The sequence below is a fragment of the Danio aesculapii genome, chromosome 16, assembly GCF_903798145.1.
Source record: "Danio aesculapii chromosome 16, fDanAes4.1, whole genome shotgun sequence".
Lineage (NCBI taxonomy): Eukaryota > Metazoa > Chordata > Actinopteri > Cypriniformes > Danionidae > Danio > Danio aesculapii.
The window spans coordinates 22,748,777-22,768,365 of record NC_079450.1 but is presented as its reverse complement, the minus strand read 5'-3'; the positions used below and the strand labels follow the sequence as shown (position 1 = coordinate 22,768,365).

The 19,589-nt window shown below is 35.9% G+C and overlaps 1 protein-coding gene across 1 annotated transcript in view; it reads left to right on the top strand.

The window, feature by feature from the left end:
• Positions 1-19,270, top strand: part of fhl3a (four and a half LIM domains 3a) — a 64,259-nt gene extending 44,989 nt beyond the window's left edge. Inside the window, exons 2-6 of the mRNA XM_056474988.1 lie at positions 4,141-4,321; positions 7,975-8,149; positions 15,255-15,424; positions 15,963-16,149; positions 17,770-19,270. Coding sequence (XP_056330963.1) covers positions 4,166-4,321; positions 7,975-8,149; positions 15,255-15,424; positions 15,963-16,149; positions 17,770-17,921 — 840 coding nt within the window. The 5' untranslated portion in view covers positions 4,141-4,165 and the 3' untranslated portion in view covers positions 17,922-19,270. The remainder of the gene's footprint in view (positions 1-4,140; positions 4,322-7,974; positions 8,150-15,254; positions 15,425-15,962; positions 16,150-17,769) is intronic.
• Positions 19,271-19,589: the final 319 nt, after the last annotated feature.

Sequence of the window (19,589 nt, the reverse complement as noted above, 5' to 3'; positions counted from 1 at the left end):
CATGCACCTGTTCTGGATTCTGCTGATTGTGCACACACACACAACCAGAGGATTGTCAAGGACTGATTACAAGGACTATTTATACAGCGCACATGGACACATCGGTGCTGAGTCTTGTTTATCTGTTACTGAGAACATTACGACGCATTTCTCTTGCCTTGCTTTGCTGTGTTGTGACCCTCATCTTGTTTGTTCGTTTACTATGTCTGCTGCCTGCACTGACTATTCGCCTGTGTATTGACTACGACTCTGGATTTTCTGTATACATCTGTTTGTTCCTGTGTTCCTGCCTGACCATTGTCTTAATAAACCCTGCATTTGGATCCACAACTCCTTTGTCAGCGTCCGTCACATTACACTAATGACGTTACCACTATGACGTCTATCAAACGTTCAATTTTGGTTGCCATACCAGATGAATAAATGAATAAATTATTTTGGATTTTGGTCACTTTCCAACAACCTAAAATCCACGAAATATCAGCATCATTTGACATCGTTATTGGACATCAAAATAACTGTGTCCCTAGACACTGACTAGACATTGAATTTTGGTCACCTGACCTCACAACCTAAAGCTAACCTAATATTAGCATCTCATGATGTTGTGTGTCTGCTTGGTTTGTTAAGATACTATATGCAAATATGCAATCTGAGTATTAAAACTCATCCAAATATGAGTGCTTAATAAAGTGCTTCATTTTTATATATTTTACAGAATGTGTTTTTATGGAACATGATCTTAATAGTCATTATTTTGGCACCCATACAATTTATTACTGGTTATTGACAGGTTTTGTCAGCCTGGATCAGATATATATATATATAGAGAGAGAGAGAGGGGTCATCAGTGTTTGGCAGATTGGAAGTCTGAAGTTAACTGAGCGTAATAATAAAAATCTATGATAGTATGTCGGAAAGTTATTTTTTTGTTCAAGCCACCATAAATATGATATATTGAATAATATGATATGAGTTTTGCTTATACTGGTTTTATAATCTTGCATTGTGAACCTGTTATTGTAGCGAATGTGAACAAATCTGATCTATTTCCCTCTACGAAGATGCCAGACAGGACTTGCAAAACAAAAACATACTCCCATCGGTGTTGTTCAGGATCAGCGCTTGTTCTTTCTAAAACGTAAGAGTTCTTGTCACTTTTGCTGTTCTCTAAACACGCTCTCTAGGTGGTCTGCGCATCCAAGGCACAAATGTTTACTTCACAAATATTTGCTGGTGAAACATGCAAACGTGCAGACCTCCAACAGAACGAGGTCTTTTTCCAGTCAAGAATATAGTCTTACCTCTGTGATCTCAAGGCCTTTTATCTGTCATTCTGCGGCGGGTTTGTCTGTTTTCTGGCATGTGGATGCCTGAGCGAGGCGTCTTGTTTAAGTCCAAAATCCAGAAATTGGATCAAACCTATAACAATGACGAAAACAGTGGATGGTACAGCTTTAAATATAGTTGTTTCATACATTTATTATTTTTAACCTTGATATAAAAACTATTTCCTTATCAAAAATCATGTCAGGAATATACCGAACACAAATCATTTGATGGCATATTAAAAGCTTTAAAATACATTTTAAATGTTTATATTTTTCCACAATCCTTCAAACCATGGTTAACCATAATTAACGAAACCTTTAGTTATTTAAAATGTAATAACATTTAGGATGATCTTATTATTGTTTAAATGAACTCAAGTCAGAATAAATATGTTTTTTACTGTAATATATCCAGCACATGCTCATTGCAAATATGTGCCCAGGGCTAATTTTTTTAAGAACCAAGAAATATGTGCTTGGGGGTAATTCAGCTAATGACAGTTAAAATTGTGGTAAAAGCATATGGCTTTTCTGTAATGGCCTTTCTCTTCTAGTTTGCTTTTGAAAACACTATCGGTTGGGTTTAGAGAAGGGGGAGGTGGGTGGATCAATTGATATCAAGCTGATACATTATGCACAACAAGCCATCTGGTTTCTCTTACGGATGCGCAAGAAGGACACTGAGATTGGCAGAAATGTACACAGTGGCCTCTTGTGGATTTACAAGAAATGGCACATTTGAGAAAACATGCCCCAGTAACTTATTTGAGATTGTCAAAAATATACATGGCAGCCTCTAGTGCAGAGATGCCCAAAGTATGGCCCACGGGCCAAAATTGGCCCATTGTGACCTTTGATTTGACCCACCGTCCCATCTGAGTGGAGAGTGAGAATGATGGAGATGGTTGGAGGCAACTGCCTTTAACACAGAGATCGTCGTTTCTAATTTGACGTAACATTTTTTGTATTTTATTGCTGAGCTATGAAATACAAAATCAAATTAAATGTTTCAATTAAATGTTGTAAATGAATCAGATTTTAAAAAATTTAAACATTGTCACTCAACGGATAGAGGATGCAGAAGACATCAAGCAAATAAAGCAAATCAATTAAGTTTTTACTGTAATAAGTTCATTATAAAATGTAAAAAATGCTGTATTAATTAATATAAAGCAATGGTTTCTAGACATTTTTAAACATTATTAAATAAATAAATAAAAATAGCCACGGCAAGTATGTTTACCTTTGGTTTTTGGCACTTTATAAAAAAAAGTTTGGGCACCCTTGCTCTAGTGAATATATGAAAACAAAAACCGCAAGCATAGGTAGCCCAGGGTGCATATTTCTCGGTTCTCAAAAATGTAGCCCTGGGCACATATATCCAATGAGCCACGGTTGAATATATCTGTTGATGAGTTAAGTATTGTTACTACACCCGTAGTTTTACATTTTATTTTGACAAGTTGTTTGAATTATTAGTAGACACAGTACTTTGATTCAAAACATAAAATACATTAGTATAGGGCCTAAAATGAAAATCTCGATTAATTGAACATTTTAACTCTATTCCGATTAATGAACGATCCTTTTATTTATTTATTTATTTATTTTTTTTTGGCCTCTCCGCACCACCTACACTCGTCAACGCTACCAACCTGACCAATCACAGAGCTTGCACTATGCGTCGTCACAATGTATAGTTACATTTTTTGAGAAGTCAGCATCAGTCACAGCGAGAGGTATGCGAACAAGTGAAGGCTGCGCCAAATCATACGCTGTGCTTGATGCAGAATTGTAAACAGAGCGGGGTCACATGACTCCACATATGGTAGGAAAATTAATTGAAAAAATTGACCTGGAAAAATTTGATCGATTATAGGTTCTGAATGTCGAGTTCGATTCTTTTCGATTAATCGCCCAGCCCTACATTAGTGCATACAAAGAACATTTAAATTGATGCGGACACCAAAATGGGATGTCTGATCGTTGATCCATGAATTTATAAAAGCTTTATAGTATAATACTTTAAATACAATAGAGGAAGTTTTGTATAAAAGCCAAGCTTAAAGCAAATTTTGTCATTTGACTTTATAAATTAAATTTTAAATTCTATTAAGTGATTACATGTCCTATTGAATTTACTGATTAAGGCTTTAAATTGCCTTTTGCAAACTGCATTGAAATTGACTTGGCAATTTATTTCCCATTGTCACATGATTTTTTTTAGTTTTAGCTACTGTACGAATTATAAATGCATGATATGGGTTCATGTAAACACAGCATTTGATTAAGTCTTCAGCGTCACGTTAAATCAATTTAAACGCCCCTTTACTGATTAAATAAATTCAATTTCTTTCAAGTAAAAAACATGCAACATTATTTACCATATTATGGCCAATCATACATTTAAAAAAAGGTTTTGACATGCATCTTTATTTCTCAGTTAAAATACTCAGAAACATCTTAAAACAATCATTACAGTGTGTGACTTTAAAAAAATTCTTAAGTTAAACTCTTTGTTCTGTAGCCAAGCAAAAGAGCTCTCAAAACAAAATGATTATAATAGCAAAAAAGTGTGGGGTGAACTTTGAAATGTTTAACACTTGGCTCTTCTTAAATCTGCACTACAGCTGCCACGTCACACGCAGAACAGAGTCGTGTGCTGAAATTCCAGCTTCCTCCCTCTCATTTCCCAGCTATCATCACAGAGCAATAAAACTTAATAGTCGCTTTGCCTCATGATGGATCTGCCTGTGTTTGTTAGTTTGTCTTTCCCTGTGATTGAAGGCTCTCACCTCTTGTGTTACAGGGACTGAACTTGGATCAGGAGCAACATGAGCGAGCGATTCGACTGCGACAACTGTAAGGAGTCTCTATACGGCAGAAAGTACATCCAGGCGGAGGAAAACCCTTACTGCATCCCCTGCTACGACAGTCTGTTCGCCAACACCTGTGACGAGTGCAAAGAGCTGATAGGACACGATTCAAGAGTGAGTGACGCTAATTAAAGGGACAGGTCTGCTAATTTAGGCTGTGCTTATATTTGTAGTCTGGTGGTCTTTGTTCATTTAGTCTAGACCAAAACAGGGATTATAGATTTGGTCCTATAGCATTCACATTGTTGTTTTTCAAGAATGTAAAGCTAGAAAAAAAACTGCTTTTGAATAATGGTGTTTAGCTCAGAAATAAGCTGAATTAACATACGTATGGTGAAATTTAAGGATGGGAATTCATTATCTAGTTTTAAAAAGTTTTTTTACTTAATGACATCACATGAAATGTATGTAGAATTTTGTTTAAAGTCACATTAAGTGCTTTGAAATGTGCATTTTTTATTCAAAGTTTGACAATCGCAACCAAAACATGAAGAGAGGGTGGGACAGAGTAGCTCCTCCCCTTTAAAAAACAGCCAATAGGATTTTGTTTTGAGTGGTTGAGTGCAAAGAAAAGCGTTTTGAAGGGGGCGGGGCATGTCAGATACTAGAGAGCATTTGATTGGTCTCAATTTAATGAGAAATTGAAGTATGAGGTGACACAAATAAAACCGTTGATCCATGTTGATCCAAGTGACAAACTGCAAACATTTTATCAGTTTTATATCTTCTAAATGTGAATTGTGTCACTGTTTTGGTACACACTAGCTTATAGATATCCTAAAAATTAACCATGCTTGTATCACTTTATTTTTATGGTCCCTTTAACATATTTTGTTGAAATTAGGTTACATTGCATCTACATGCCAACTAATTCTCAGTAGATTATAAGTAGACTGTTAGGTTTGGTTGGGATTAGGGTTAGTGTAAGTTGACATGTTTTTGCAAAGTTTCTTATAGTCAGTTAAATGTCTGTTGAAGGAGCAGTATCAGCAGACATTATGCAGTCTACTGATACTCAAATGAGAAGTAATTGGCATGTAGTTGCAATGTAACTTTTAGTCAACAAAATGTACAATAGAGACCATCAAAATGAAGTCTTACCACAATACCGATGCTAACATCTAAAAAAATTTATTTTAACTTCATGGGACCTTTAACTTGCCACTTTTTAAAGCATTTACAAGTACTAAAACAGTAAAAATGTCAAATTAAAAGCTCACTTTAAAGTAATTATCGGTTCTCTGAATATACCAATAAAGGGTTAGTTCAAGCAAAAGTAAAAGTCTGTTCATCCTGTTCATTACTCATCCTCGTGTTGTTCCAATCTTCTAAGACTTTTGAGACTCTCAAAACAAAATAAAGACATTTCATAAGTATTTTGATGTTTATTTTATAAACTGCTGATAATGTACTTTCAGCATTTCAAATATGAGTGTTATCATTTAGAGCATTTTACTCAAAACGCATACATATTATGAAAATCAACTTTTATAAGCTGAACTGTGTGTATGTATAGTGTGTCCACTGTCATATCGGAGTTATATAAACACAACAGGTTTTTTTTTTTAATTTCCTGACATTAAAATAGGACCAAATCCCAGTGATTTTGAGGTCCACCGCAACGTGACGTAGGAGTATGGTTTTCCCCACCCACCGAATTCATAGACAGGCACCATTTTTCTACAATAACATTCTATAAACACATGTATACAGAACATTTTTTGCAAAGAACTGAGATTAAAATATATGTTCCAACTCTCTGTGATTGTTCCAACTCTCTGTGATTGTTATAAAACTTTTTAAAACAGAGCATGTTTGTAATAAAGACAGTAAAATCGCTATATAATTCTATGGAAATCGCTATAATCACCGCGACCGCATGGTGTCAGTAAATACTAATGTGTGTGTGTACTGCAAACAGCATTTGTGTATGGCTCATCATTTCACAAAGGCTTGAATAAACCACAATACATGGAATAAACTGACTGTATTGTAAACTGAGCTGTATTTCAGCTTCATCTGTATCACTGACTGCTGTTTATCTGATATAGGGCAGGAGAAGCAGACAAGCATGCTGGAGCCGTGGGCGGGGAGAAGCAGCTTATTTACATTTAAAGCCACAGGCTACAAAAACAGCTACACTGTACTTAGACACCAAAATGATTAGATTCTAGAGGCTATAATAAATAATCTGATGGGTATTTTGAGCTGAAACTTTACAGACACATTCTGGAGACACCAAAGGCTTATCTTACATCTTTTAAGAGGTCAAATAGGTGCCCTTCTATAGCAAAAACTAGAGTACTGAGTGGTCTCAATTTTCTTTTAAAGGTATTTTCAGTATCAGTTCAGAAAAATTAAAGAGTTACATTTTCTACTAGTGACTAGTAATGAATGCACTTGCAAAATCTGCATCGTTAATCCTTCGCCTTCCAGATTGGATAGACTGCTATTGCACAGACTAGATTTCACCAGTTTACACGGTTTACATAACTTTGTTAAATGCATACTTTACTGTAAATACATACTGTAATTAAAAATATAGATATAAAATATTAAATATTTAAGCATGCAAAGGTCTGTGTAGTGCAAAAATATTCCAAAGCACACGTGCAAGCTGTATGCATGGTTTAAAAAAAACAGGCAGTGTGCATACAGTAAGCAATTACTTTTCTATTGGTAAAATATAACTTTATTTTTTTTTAAGTAAGTATATATGAATTCCAGACCAGAGAAAAGAAATCAAGTAGTCTGGTTCACTCTCAATGGCGAAATGTTGATTTTATGGAAGCATTTGCGAGTGGTTGGGGGGAAAAACAAGAGGAATTACACCATAAAGTGTTTTAAATGTGGTTTCATGGAGAAACAGTCCAATGGTTCTTTTGAGAGAAGGATTTATTTGTCCAATTAGAAATGTCATTCAACTTCAGTCAGAGCAACAATGTTGAAAACCCAAGGCAAAACATTAGCAACCAATTGAGTCCTAATCCTTCCCGTTTCAAACTAATCCCTTCTAAATTAAATAAAAGCCAAACAATGCAGTTCATTTAGCGTCGTAGTAAATTCCCCACAGGAAATCGAGTCCACGCACACACACATACACACACAGAGAGAGAGAGAGAGAGAGAGAGAGAGAGAGAGATAGAGAGAGACAAAGAATCTGATGACTTATTGATAACGGGAGACAGCAGATGCTAAATAAAGTTGCTGTTTGTCTTGGCCATTTGCGGCACAGGTCATAAATTTCACCCTTCCTGTCTTATTACTATGTGTTTACATATTTTACATGAGGAGTCGACCCAGACGCCATGTTCTCCACACACACACACACACACACACACACACACACACACACACACACACACACACACACACACTTATAACTAGATGCACATGTGCAAGCGTTTGAGAGGCTGTTTCATTGCTATTACTTAGATCTTAATCAAAGATGTACTTGGGATTGAGGAAAGGCAGTTTAATTTGTGGCCTCTTTTGACTTTTTTCTTATAAACAAGGCTAATCTGTTGGTATGTCAACTTGTCTTTAGCAATAACCACACGATATACTAATATGGTGACATGAGTGCACCATCTGCTGCTTATGATGCTCACGTTTCGAGTGAAAAGTACAGTAGAGTGGGTTAAAAATGAATGGAACAGGCTGGTTTGTTCTCTTCTAAAGAAGAAGAAACCCATACAATTATTTTTTGCATGAAGTGTGATTTAAATGTTCATTGGGGTGTTTGTTTTTTTGTCCCTGTGATTCAGGAGCTGTTTTATGAGGACCGTCATTACCACGAGCACTGCTTTCGTTGTTTCCGCTGTGACCGTTCGCTGGCAGACGAGCCTTTTACTAGTCAGGATGATGCCCTTTTGTGCAACGACTGCTACTGCAATGAGTTTTCCTCCAAATGTGTGGCCTGTGATAAAACCGTCATGCCTGGTATGAATTTTCTTGTTAATTTGAAGTTGAAGGAAAAATGATTATCCCTCTGGTGAAATTGTAATTCTTTTTCAAATATTTCCCAAGTGACGTTTAACAAAGCAAAAATGTGTCCACAGTGACAACATCAGTTATTTACTCATTAAATTATAAAGAAATTTTTAACAGGTTTTATTTTTAGTAACATTTTCAGCCAAAGTTTTTATGGCGGCATCTACAAGACTTTCCTAAAGTCTGCAAAGATTAAATAAATGCAAGGGCCTTCAACTTATATGTTTATGTTGATATCTTTATCTAATATAAATTTTGGCGGAATTAAATAGTTTGAGCACATATTCCTGTATGAAGTCTCACAGCACTAACCACAGGAAGTGAAAGCAGGTCTGTGAGGGAGAAACTAGTAGAAGATTGGGGAGAGCTGGATGTCTGTAACACACAAATACCTGGTCCAGCTTGAACAGAAGAAGGTATCCATATGCCTGACATTTTCACCACTGCAATGGCTCACCAAATCAGTGGTTCCCAAAGTGGGGATCGGGAGCTCGTGGGGGTCGCAAGACAATGCTTGGTGATTTCCAAAATCAAATACATTTTATTAAACTATTAGAATTACCATATTTCAACCATAACCCACAGAAGATAAAAAATTGTAGTTTTTAATAGTAATAATTTTTTATAGGATTGGTGTGACAGATTAACAACACAGCAATAGCGTCAGCTTTTATAGCACCAGGTTAAAATTTCTCACACCTTTATGGCAATCATCCATACATTTATTCATTTTCTTTTCGGCTTAGTCTCTTTATTAATCTGAGGTCGCCACATCGGAATGAACCGCCAACTCATCCAGCAGATGTTTTACGCAGAACATGCAAACTCCACACAGAAATGCCAACTGACCCAGCCGGGGCTCGAACCAGCAACCTTCTTGCTGTTTACGGCAATCAAATACATTAAATATAAATAGAGGCCACAACTTAATATTGAAAATGATCGCTGATTGGCTCCAAAATTAAACCAAGAATGGACTTGAAATGGTGTTGGAAACATTGTGTCCACCAGTTTCATTAGTTGAGGTTAATTTTAAATTAAACAAATAAATGACTATAAAAATGATATGGTTATTAGACTGTTGCACTATTTTTGTTGTCAATATGCTCATGTTTATGTAGACCTATTTTTGTGTGCGCAACGTTTCTATATTTATAACCACCATTGAGGAATTTGGGGGTTGCGAGTCACTGGCATTGTTATTTTAGGGGTCGCGGGCTGAAAAGTTTGGGAACCCCTGGATTAAATGACGCTGGTGCGTCTTTGATGTATTGTTTTTTCCGCCATTACTGGATGTACTGGGTGTGTATAATTTAGATCTTTTATGCATTTAGATTAATATCAATACTAGACACCAGAGTATCGATAATGTATCGCAGCCGGAAATATCATAATATATTGCATATTCATATTTTGTCGCACTTCTAAAAATATATATAATAATATAATTATTAGCCCCCCTGTTTATTTTTTTCCCTAATTTCTGTTTAACAGAGATTTTTTCAACACATTTCTAAACATAATAGTTTTATTAAGACATTTTTAATAACGCATTTATTTTACCTTTGCCATAATGACAGTAAATAATATTTTACTACATGTTTTTCAAGACACTTCTATACAGCTTAACGTGACATTTAAAGGCTTAACTAGGTGAACTAGGCAGGTTAGGGTAATTAGGCAAGTTATTGTATAATGATGGTTTGTTCTGTAGACAGATCGGGAAAAAGAATTTGCTTAAATGGGCTAACAATTTTGACCTTAAAAAGGCTTTTAGAAAATTAATAACTGCTTTTATTCTAGCCAAAACAAAACAAATAAGACTTTCTCCAGAAGAAAAAATATTATCAGACATACTGTGAAAATGTCCTTGCTCTGTTAAACATTATTTGGGAAATATTGTTATTTGCCCCCTTTTGAGAAATTTTTTATTTGATTGGTCAGAAAATCAAACCACTTTTGTCCAGTGACTTGCCTAATTAACCTAGTTAAGTGTTGAAATTACACTTTCAGCACTTTAATTGCACTTTATCTTGCAAAATAACTAAAATACATATTAATAAATACATAAAAATGCACAAAATACATAAAAAACGTATTATATAAAAATTATGTACTGTCATCATGGCAAATATAAGAATTAGTTGTTATTAGTTAATTAGTTATAAATTAGTTATTTTATTTAAATTAGTTATACATTAGTTAATAAAACTGATTCTTTGTGTTAAAAAGCACTTGGGAATTACTTGAAAAAAATTATTCCACACTGTAAATGGAAGAAAAACGGTTCTAATAACTAGTATTATTTATTTATTTATTTTTAATTCAAGTTATACTTTTGACAGGTTGTCATAAAATTGCCTTCATTTCTGTGTGCAGGATATGACAGACGTTTTTTCCAAATAAAACGGGACAATATAATGATACAGCAAACAAGTATCACAAAGCCGTGCCATTTATTCACACAGACTACTTATTTAATAGCTTTTTTGCCATTTCATATTGACAGATGTTATTTTTGCGCTCATGTACAGACCTACTCTTTTGCCTTTTGCAAGCTCCATCAAACATAATTCGTGTCATTACCTGACATATCCTGTTCAGGCCAGTCTCAAATCAAGCCCTTTCACACTCCTTCAGTTCGTTCTCAATGCTGTTGTGTAAGACTGTTCACAGTTCTGAAACAGACAGCTTATCACAACCACAGGTATGCAGGTAACATTAGATGAAGGTGCCAAGACTGAAAAAGGGGGAAAGTTGCAAAGTTCTGCCAAAGCAAATCCAAAGTACCAGACTAAAATAGAGCGAAAGGCCGAAGTGAGTGAGTATTGAGCGGTGAAGACCCGGTTAGATGTGACAATATAATTGCTAGTCTGCTTGGCTTGCTGTCTCTCAGCCAAATCATTGTGCATGGCAGCCGTCCAAAGCCTCTGATGAGAAGAGGAGATAAGCCAGCAAACTATTTCACCAAGGCTGCATCCATCTCAAAACTAGCTAACAATTTCAAGAGGTCATGTATGTTCTTTTACAGGGTTTGCTTGAGGAGACTTGTATTGAAAGTAATTTTGTGCACTTTTTTAAGGACTGCAAGGCAATGATCTTCCATAGATATTATGGTTAGACCAAAGTATGGAGCTTTGTGTCAATGTGTTCAGAATCCCCATTCGGTTAGTCAGAACACCTGCCCTGGGACATACTACCACCATGACTAATGCTTAATGTGAAGTTTGTAGACTACAGTGTAGAAAAAACATGAGGTGTAGTCACTACACCTCATGTTTTTTCTGCATTTCTGTCAATTGCTTGAGCTTTGGTTTCCTGCCATTGCCACTTTCTTTGGGTCAGTGGAGCTGAGTGTATTGTCCTTCGGCAGTGACTGATTTAAACAGAACTTACTCCGTTTTAATCTAACTAGAACTACCAAAGCATTTTTCCTGCCAGATATGCCGAGTATGCCATACAAAATGAAATATTGTTATGGCTTTCATTTATTTCTTTTTTTCCAGTTCCTCTATATGAAGTGGCTTTGGGAGTATAAAGCACTATTGAAATAAAGATAGACTGAGTTGACTTGTAATTAGTAGTGTAACAGTGGTTTGAGTTGAATTAAAGTTTGGAGTCAGTTTTTTTTGTTTGTTTTAGAAACATTAATAGTTTATATAATTATAATTATAGTATAATTAATATATAATTATACTTGATAATTACCAACACTGAGTTTGTTTACATGAACATCATTAATCAAGTTTGAATAAGATTAAGACAATACTCTGATTAAGATTCTACCATGTAAACAGTGATTTTTGATTAATTTAAACCGATTAAGGTCATAAGTGAACTAAAGAGAAATCAAATTAAGACATGTGGAGTATGCTGATTTTAGTCACATTATTGAAGTGCAGTACTGACATGTAAACACCGCATTCAAACTATTATCGTCGTGTAGGACTTTCACCGCAATTTGCGACAGGATAGTCCATACACACACGGCTGTTGACACTATTCTCTGCACCTACAGAGTCAGTGAAGGACCACAGACACCTTTATCACGAAATGCAGAGTTTTTTTCCCATTCCGTGTACGGTATGAAATTCCATTAAAACAACTCTTCCAGCATTTCATACTTACATCCAATATATCAGTTTGTGATTAGGGGCATGCATGAAATGTTCCTGAATGAAAGTGAAAGTGCTAAACTGCAGTTAAAGTCAACAAATAAAAAATGAAACACTCAAAATTGCATGAACCTCTGGAGGAAATGTGGATAGCGTGGGAACGCAACGACTTTAATCGAATTATGTGCTATAACATGTAAAACAAGGTCATGAAAGGAAATTCAAAAAGTAACTTAAAAAGTAAACACCTTAATCATATTAGTGTCTTAATCAGATTAAGGCAAATAATTCGATTACTGATGTCCATGTAAATGTAGTCACTGATAGCCTTCATGAGCACCAAATCAACATACAGTATTTAAAAATCATCTGATGCTAATAACTGCAAAAAATACAAAATCTGTAGCATCACACAAATAAATAGCATTTTGTAATATATAACAAATAAGATTTCATATTACTTCTGTTTTTACTGTATGATTATGGAAACAGAACAAAGGGGACCTCCATCAAAAATATAACCAACCCCAAACTTTAATTAGTAGTGCAATATCATTCAACTAATTTTAGCTATAATAAATTTTATATTAAACTACTTTGTTAGAAAATATAACCAATGATGATGTTATTACTTTTAAAATCGCATTTAAATACTAAATTATGATTGATCTTAATAAAAAAAAAATAGCATACTGACTCACAGGTGTCCTTTCGCCTTTTTTCTTTCACCTTTTAAGGGTCTATAGTTAAAAATGTATTTTTAAAGTCAATTTTAATCTTAAAAGGATAATTCACCCAAAAATCGGATACCCACCCTTCACTTGTTCCAAGTGTTGGATAAGAGTATTGACTCCTTATTTTTCGATAAGAGTATTTTTCGATTTTTGACAAGGGATGTCAATTACTACTCCTTTCCAACATCCTTCCTGTGTTTAAGAGAAAAGTCAAACATTTGGAACCACCCAAAGTGAGTAAATTGTGAGTAAATTCACTTTTTGGGTGAACTACCAATTTAAAACAAGAAAGCAGCTCTCATGTGGCCAGTACCGATCAGTAAACTGCACAAGGCCTCGTATTGAATTATTTAACTTAATTTTGCTTCCTTGCAAAATTCCTGTTGTTTCCACTTGGAAATCTAAATCTAGCTGTTATTGACAAAAATTCGTAGCTGTTTATTTTTTTTTAGGTAAATCCGATGTAAAAATCAAGCAGTATTACAACCCCCAGAAGTTTCCAAACCAAAAGCAAACAGACAAAAATAAATATTGCGCCACAAATCCAGATTCATGCATGTAACCCGAGGGCCATATTAAAAGAAAGAGGAACACATTGTTAGTGGTTAAACCTCTGTTTGTGATGTGCTGATGACAAGAAAAAGACAAAGAAAGGACGGCTCCGTTTCACAGATTACACTCTGCTTTAATAAATAAATGTGGCGAAGCATATTTAAGGGTGAGTTTTGAACTTGGGCGAGATGGTTTTGATGCAACTTGATATTTCTTGTAAATGTCTTCGGTTATACAGAGGATTACGACCTTTATCTTTTGCTCTCTTCTGTGATTTTGGCAGCCGGGCCTCTTTGAGGAGGTTCTCAGCAGGCCTTTTGATCTGAGTAACGTGTGAAACGCTTAGAGGATTACGAGCGACAACCTTTACCCTGCTAATCGTTTGATGAGTCTCTACTGTCAGATCATCATTTTGTCACTTGGAAAGCTCGAGTTTGTCTTTTGTAAGGAAACTCCAATGATAAGTAGTCTCAGGCGGAAAAACATGCACTGGGTGAAAAGACTGCTGATTAAATTTATCAGCCGGTCCCGCAATATGACGCCCCTGCTAAAGTGTTTTTGAGTACTTCAAGAACTGGTTGCAAGTGGACAAGCACAAAACATTTTTGGCCCTGTTTACACTTGGTATTAAAGATTGCATTTGGATGTTTTGATGATTGAGATGTTTATGAGGTATTAAGAGTTTTGGTTGAATGGATCACAAGGAGACAACGGAGTATAAACATTGGCTTTTACATGCACCCGGCATTTAAATGAATCCCCTTTGTCCATTTTTGACCACATTCGGATGTATATATGGGCTTTTTCTTTGCAAAATAAGCTTGTGTAATTTATATACCATACAAAAAAATTACTTTGATGCACACTTATTTTATGAACATCTTAATAAATAGAAGTACTATATAGCCCTGACGGTGTGGCCCCACAGTTTGAAAACCACTGGCCTAGGTAGGTCTACAATTACATCCCTGAAAAGCGTCCGGAATGAAGCAGTTACTGCTCTTTCTTGTGCACAATGATGAACACTGAAAGGGAAACCATCAGGTCATCTGCTTTGATGACGATGAAGCTCACGATTACCCCATTTTATACACAAGTCCAAAGACATGTGGTACAGGTGAATTGGGTAGGCTAAATTGTCCGTAGTGTATGTGTGTGAATGAGAGTGTATGGATGTTTCCCAGTGATGGGTCGCAGCTGGAAGGGCATCCGCTGCGTAAAACATACACTGGATAAGTTGTCGGTTCATTCCGCTGTGGCAACCCCAGATTAATAAAGGGACTGAAAAGAAAATGACTGAATGAATGTGTATAAAGTTTAGTGAGACTTAAATGTTGTATTTTCCACTTATTTTGATTATTTTTGTACTCACTCTGGAAGTGGTCAAAAGTGGACAAGCTTTTAAAATGTTTTCAGCTGTAGTCGCTGTTTCCACCTGTATTTAGCATTACCCACTTGATCAGATCAACAAAAATGTATCCTAATACAAGGTTTAAACAGCCTAAAAAGTACTTTAACAGCCACATTTATAGATCTTGTGCCACATTTGTCTCAACATCTGTTTGAAAACAGAAAACAAGGAAACAGTTTGTTTTAAAGGCTTCCTTCCTTTCTTTTTTCCTCTCTCTCTCTCTCGCTCTCTCTCTCTCTCAGGAACCAGGAAGCTTGAGTATGCTGGCTCCACATGGCATGAGAGCTGTTTTATTTGCAACAGCTGTCAACAGCCAATAGGCTCCAAGTCCTTCATCCCAGATAAAGATGACCACTATTGCGTACCCTGCTATGAGAACAAGTTCGCACCGCGCTGTACTCGATGTAAACAGGTCAGTGGTGGGACTTCATCAGCTTCTTTGCTTAAAAATAAGTGACCATGTGTTTTGAATCAGTCTGTGCACACATTCCTCCACAAAAAAGTCTGAATTCTGACCTCATTTCATCTTCCTGTTGAATATCAGACGTCGTGCTGGTCACTGATTAACTCTGCCTGTCAATTTCACATCCTGTCTTGACAGACCACCATCTGTTTGGACTCGACCCTATAGTTTAAAAAAATCATTTATCTCTTGCTATTTGCATGTGAAACACAAGGGATTTTTAAAATCTGGAAACAGTTTAGGTTTTGATTTTACCCAACACTGATTAGAAAATTAATCGAGAATGTATGAAAAGTTATTTTAAGTCTCAAGATGCTTTATAAAACTGATGTCTCAAAAATTCGTTGTGGCTGCTCAACAAAAACTAAATTTTTGTCTGAACATATAAAGTGGTAGTCCGTTAAAGTTAATTAAAGGTGCAATTTTTATGCTAATCAAGTTGATAAAAGTTTAATGCTATGTTACTTTTCCATCTTCTCCATCTCAGGCCTTGGCTAAAGGTGGTGTGACCTATAGGGATGAGCCGTGGCATAAGGAGTGCTTTGTGTGCACAAGCTGTAAAGTCCAGCTAGCTGGCCAGCACTTCACCTCTCGTGATGACAGCCCATACTGCATCAAATGCTTTGGAAATCTGTATGCTAAGAAGTGTGAAGCCTGCAATAAACCTATTACAGGTAAATTATGCAGTAGCGTCACTCGGTAATACCCCACAACACTACATGACATAAATGTTCATATTTGGGTTTCACATATACTGTATATATATATATATATATATATATATATATATATATATATATATATATATATATATATATATATATATATATATATATTTACATTTACATATATATATATATATATATATATATATATATATATATATATATATATATATATATATATATATATATATATATATTTACAATTATTGAAAATGCCTGTTTGCATGTATATTTTGAAACCATTACAAATTACAAATATCTACATCAGGGGCGTCTAAACTCGGCCCTGGAGGGCTGGTGTCCTGCATATTTTAGTTCCAACCCCAATTGAACAAACCTGAACCAGCTAATCAACTTATGCACACATCTTACCATATACTGTGCGTGTATGTATATAGAGAGAGAGAGTTGCAGACAGCTAGCTGCTGGCATCTATATATACAGTTGAAGTCAAAATTATTAGCCCCCTGTTTATTTTTTCCCCAATTTCTGTTTAACACAGAGACTTTTTCAACACATTTCTAAACATAATAGTTTAATAATAGCTTATCCAGCATATTTTATACTAGATACTAGATATACTAGATATATTTCAAGACACTTCTATACAGCTTAAAGTGACATTTAAAGGCTTAATTAGGTTAACTAGGCAGGTTAGGGTAATTAGGCAAGTTACTGTATAATGACGGTTTGTTCTGTAGACTATCGAAAAAAAAAATTTGCTTAAAGGGGCTAATAATTTTGACCCTAAAATGGATTTAAAAAAAATATATACTGCTTTTATTTTCATTCATTTATTCATTCATTTTCTTTTTGGCTTAGTCCCTTTATTAATCCGGGGTCGCCACAGCGGAATGAACCGCCACCTTATCCAGCATATGTTTTACGCAGCGGATGCCCTTCCAGCTGTAACCCATCTCTGGGAAACATCCATACACACTCATTCACACTCATACACTATGGACAATTTAGCTTACCCAATTCACCTGTACCACATATCTTTGGACTGTGGGGGAACCCGGAGCACCCGGAGGAAACCCACGCGAACACAGGGAGAACATGCAAACTCCACACAGAAACGCAAACTGACCCAGCCGAGGCTCGATAGATAGTAGATACCGACTTTTTTGTGAGTGTGCAGGAACTGCTTTAGTTATTGAACTATATCGAACTATGATTTTAGTTATCAAAATACCATTTCTGCTAGCTTACTAAGGAAAACATTTCCTGTTCAAAGGAAAAAAGTTATAGGAACTAGAACTAGCCAGCAAGATGTCAGTCTAGAACTACATTTTCCATCTAACGGCAATATTGCTGATTTCATTTGCAACCTCACAGATAACTATGAGGTCTAAGCTGACAGACATCGATATCATTAAACATTCAACAACGTCAGCAGCTGGAGGATGCTATCATCAGAGCCTATTTTGTTGTTTCGTTGTGCGTTTGTCTCATTAATGAAGATGGAATGTTGACGCATAAGTTGTGACACTAAGTCTGTATGTCACTGTTAGTTCCTATTTTGCATTTTGATCCCTGAGAACTAACCCAGTTCAAATCTCTCTTTAGGTTTTGGCGGGGGAAAGTACATCTCGTTTGAGGACCGGCAATGGCACCAGCCATGCTTCACCTGCTCTCGATGCTCTGTCTCTCTGGTGGGAGCAGGCTTCTTCCCCGAGCAAGATGAGATCCTCTGTCGCAACTGCAACAGCACCCTATAGAAAACAACCCCTTATGCACATGCCTTACCTTCCCATACACATGCACACACACACACACACACACGACTCTATTATACACTGCTGTGCCCTCACCCAAGAACTACCCATTTCAAGTCATGCCCATGCTGATACTGCTATTTAACATAACAGCAAACCAGCAACCTACCCCTCGCACAATCACCAAAACACTCAACACGTGCTGGTTTACAACTGGACAAACAAGACTTGATGATTCCTATGCAACGCTGAGTCCAAATCCACTGCACCATTCAGAATCAACACTCAATTAATGTATAGGCCTCTATGCACAGATAAAAATATCAGCTCTGCCTATTAGTTATCGCCATCTTTATTTTTACTGGCCAGTCAGAACTGTCATTATGCTGGTAGTGGTCATTAATGGGTTGATGTAGTCTGTGTTTGCAGCCTGTAAAAGAACTCAAACAGAATCCTTCATAAACACCCAAAGGTCAAAGGTTTGGTGTTCTGTTAAAGTGACCGAGCACCCATTTAGAGTTGTTCCAAACACTGTGCCAAGCAAAGTGGAAGGAACAGCAATGACTGCATGATAGATTGTGAGTTTTGGGTAAAATGAAAGTTATACGCCCAAAGCTAAAGCATTTACACAACATATTAGTCACTTAAATGCGTGTGACTGTTGAACGCTGTAGTTAGTGAGCACTTTTGTTTTCTAAAACTTTTGATTTCCTTAGCAGAACTTGAATTGCACATGCATTCGATTGAGTGGAAAGTCTTCCAAAATGCATAGCAATGTCAGATAAAAGAACAGCTGAAATATTTCTGCGGTCCAGAGATGTGTGGGAAGATGAAGTTTGAATTTTGTATACAGGTGGAAGACAAATAGGCTTGCATTTGCACTACTATAGCTTGAATTATCTATAGAAGCACAGAAACTTCTACAAAGATACAGCACGCATTTCACTGTATATACACAAACCACATATTTAGTTCACTTCATGTTTTTTTATTGTTTGATCTTTAATATGTCTAGTCAGAGTTTCTTAAATCTTTATAAACATGTGTGTGTTATGAGTGAATGCAATTAAACCATACTTGTGTATGTCAAACGGCATTATGCATGTGGTCAATTGAGACAATAAGTATTTTGTTGATGTCAATTTTACTTGTTTCACCATCTAAATATTTTTAAATGTACAAGTATATATATTCACTTTAAGCTTTAATGCAAGAGAGAAAATGTTGCCTAATTTGCATTTCTTAATTAAAAACTGATTCAAGCTTTGTAAGTTTGAGGTGTCTTTAAACAAAATAATAATTAAAAACTGTTTATTGGTTTTCTGTTAATAAATATTTGATAAATTAAACAAGTTCTATTGTCCTTATTTTTTTCACCAAAAACTACACTCACCAGCCACTTTATTAGGTACACCTTACAAGTACCGGTTGGACCCCTTTTTGTCTTCAGAACTGCCTTAATCATTAAGCATAGATTCAACAAGGTACTGGAAAATTCCTCCGAGATTTTGGTCCATATTGACATGATAGCCATTTGAGTACAGTGAACTCATGGTCATGTTCAAGAAACCAGTCTGAGATGATTCGCGCTGGAAGTAGCCATCAGAAGATGGGTACACTGCGGTGATAAAGAGATGGACATGGTCAGCAACAATATTCAGGTAGGCTGTG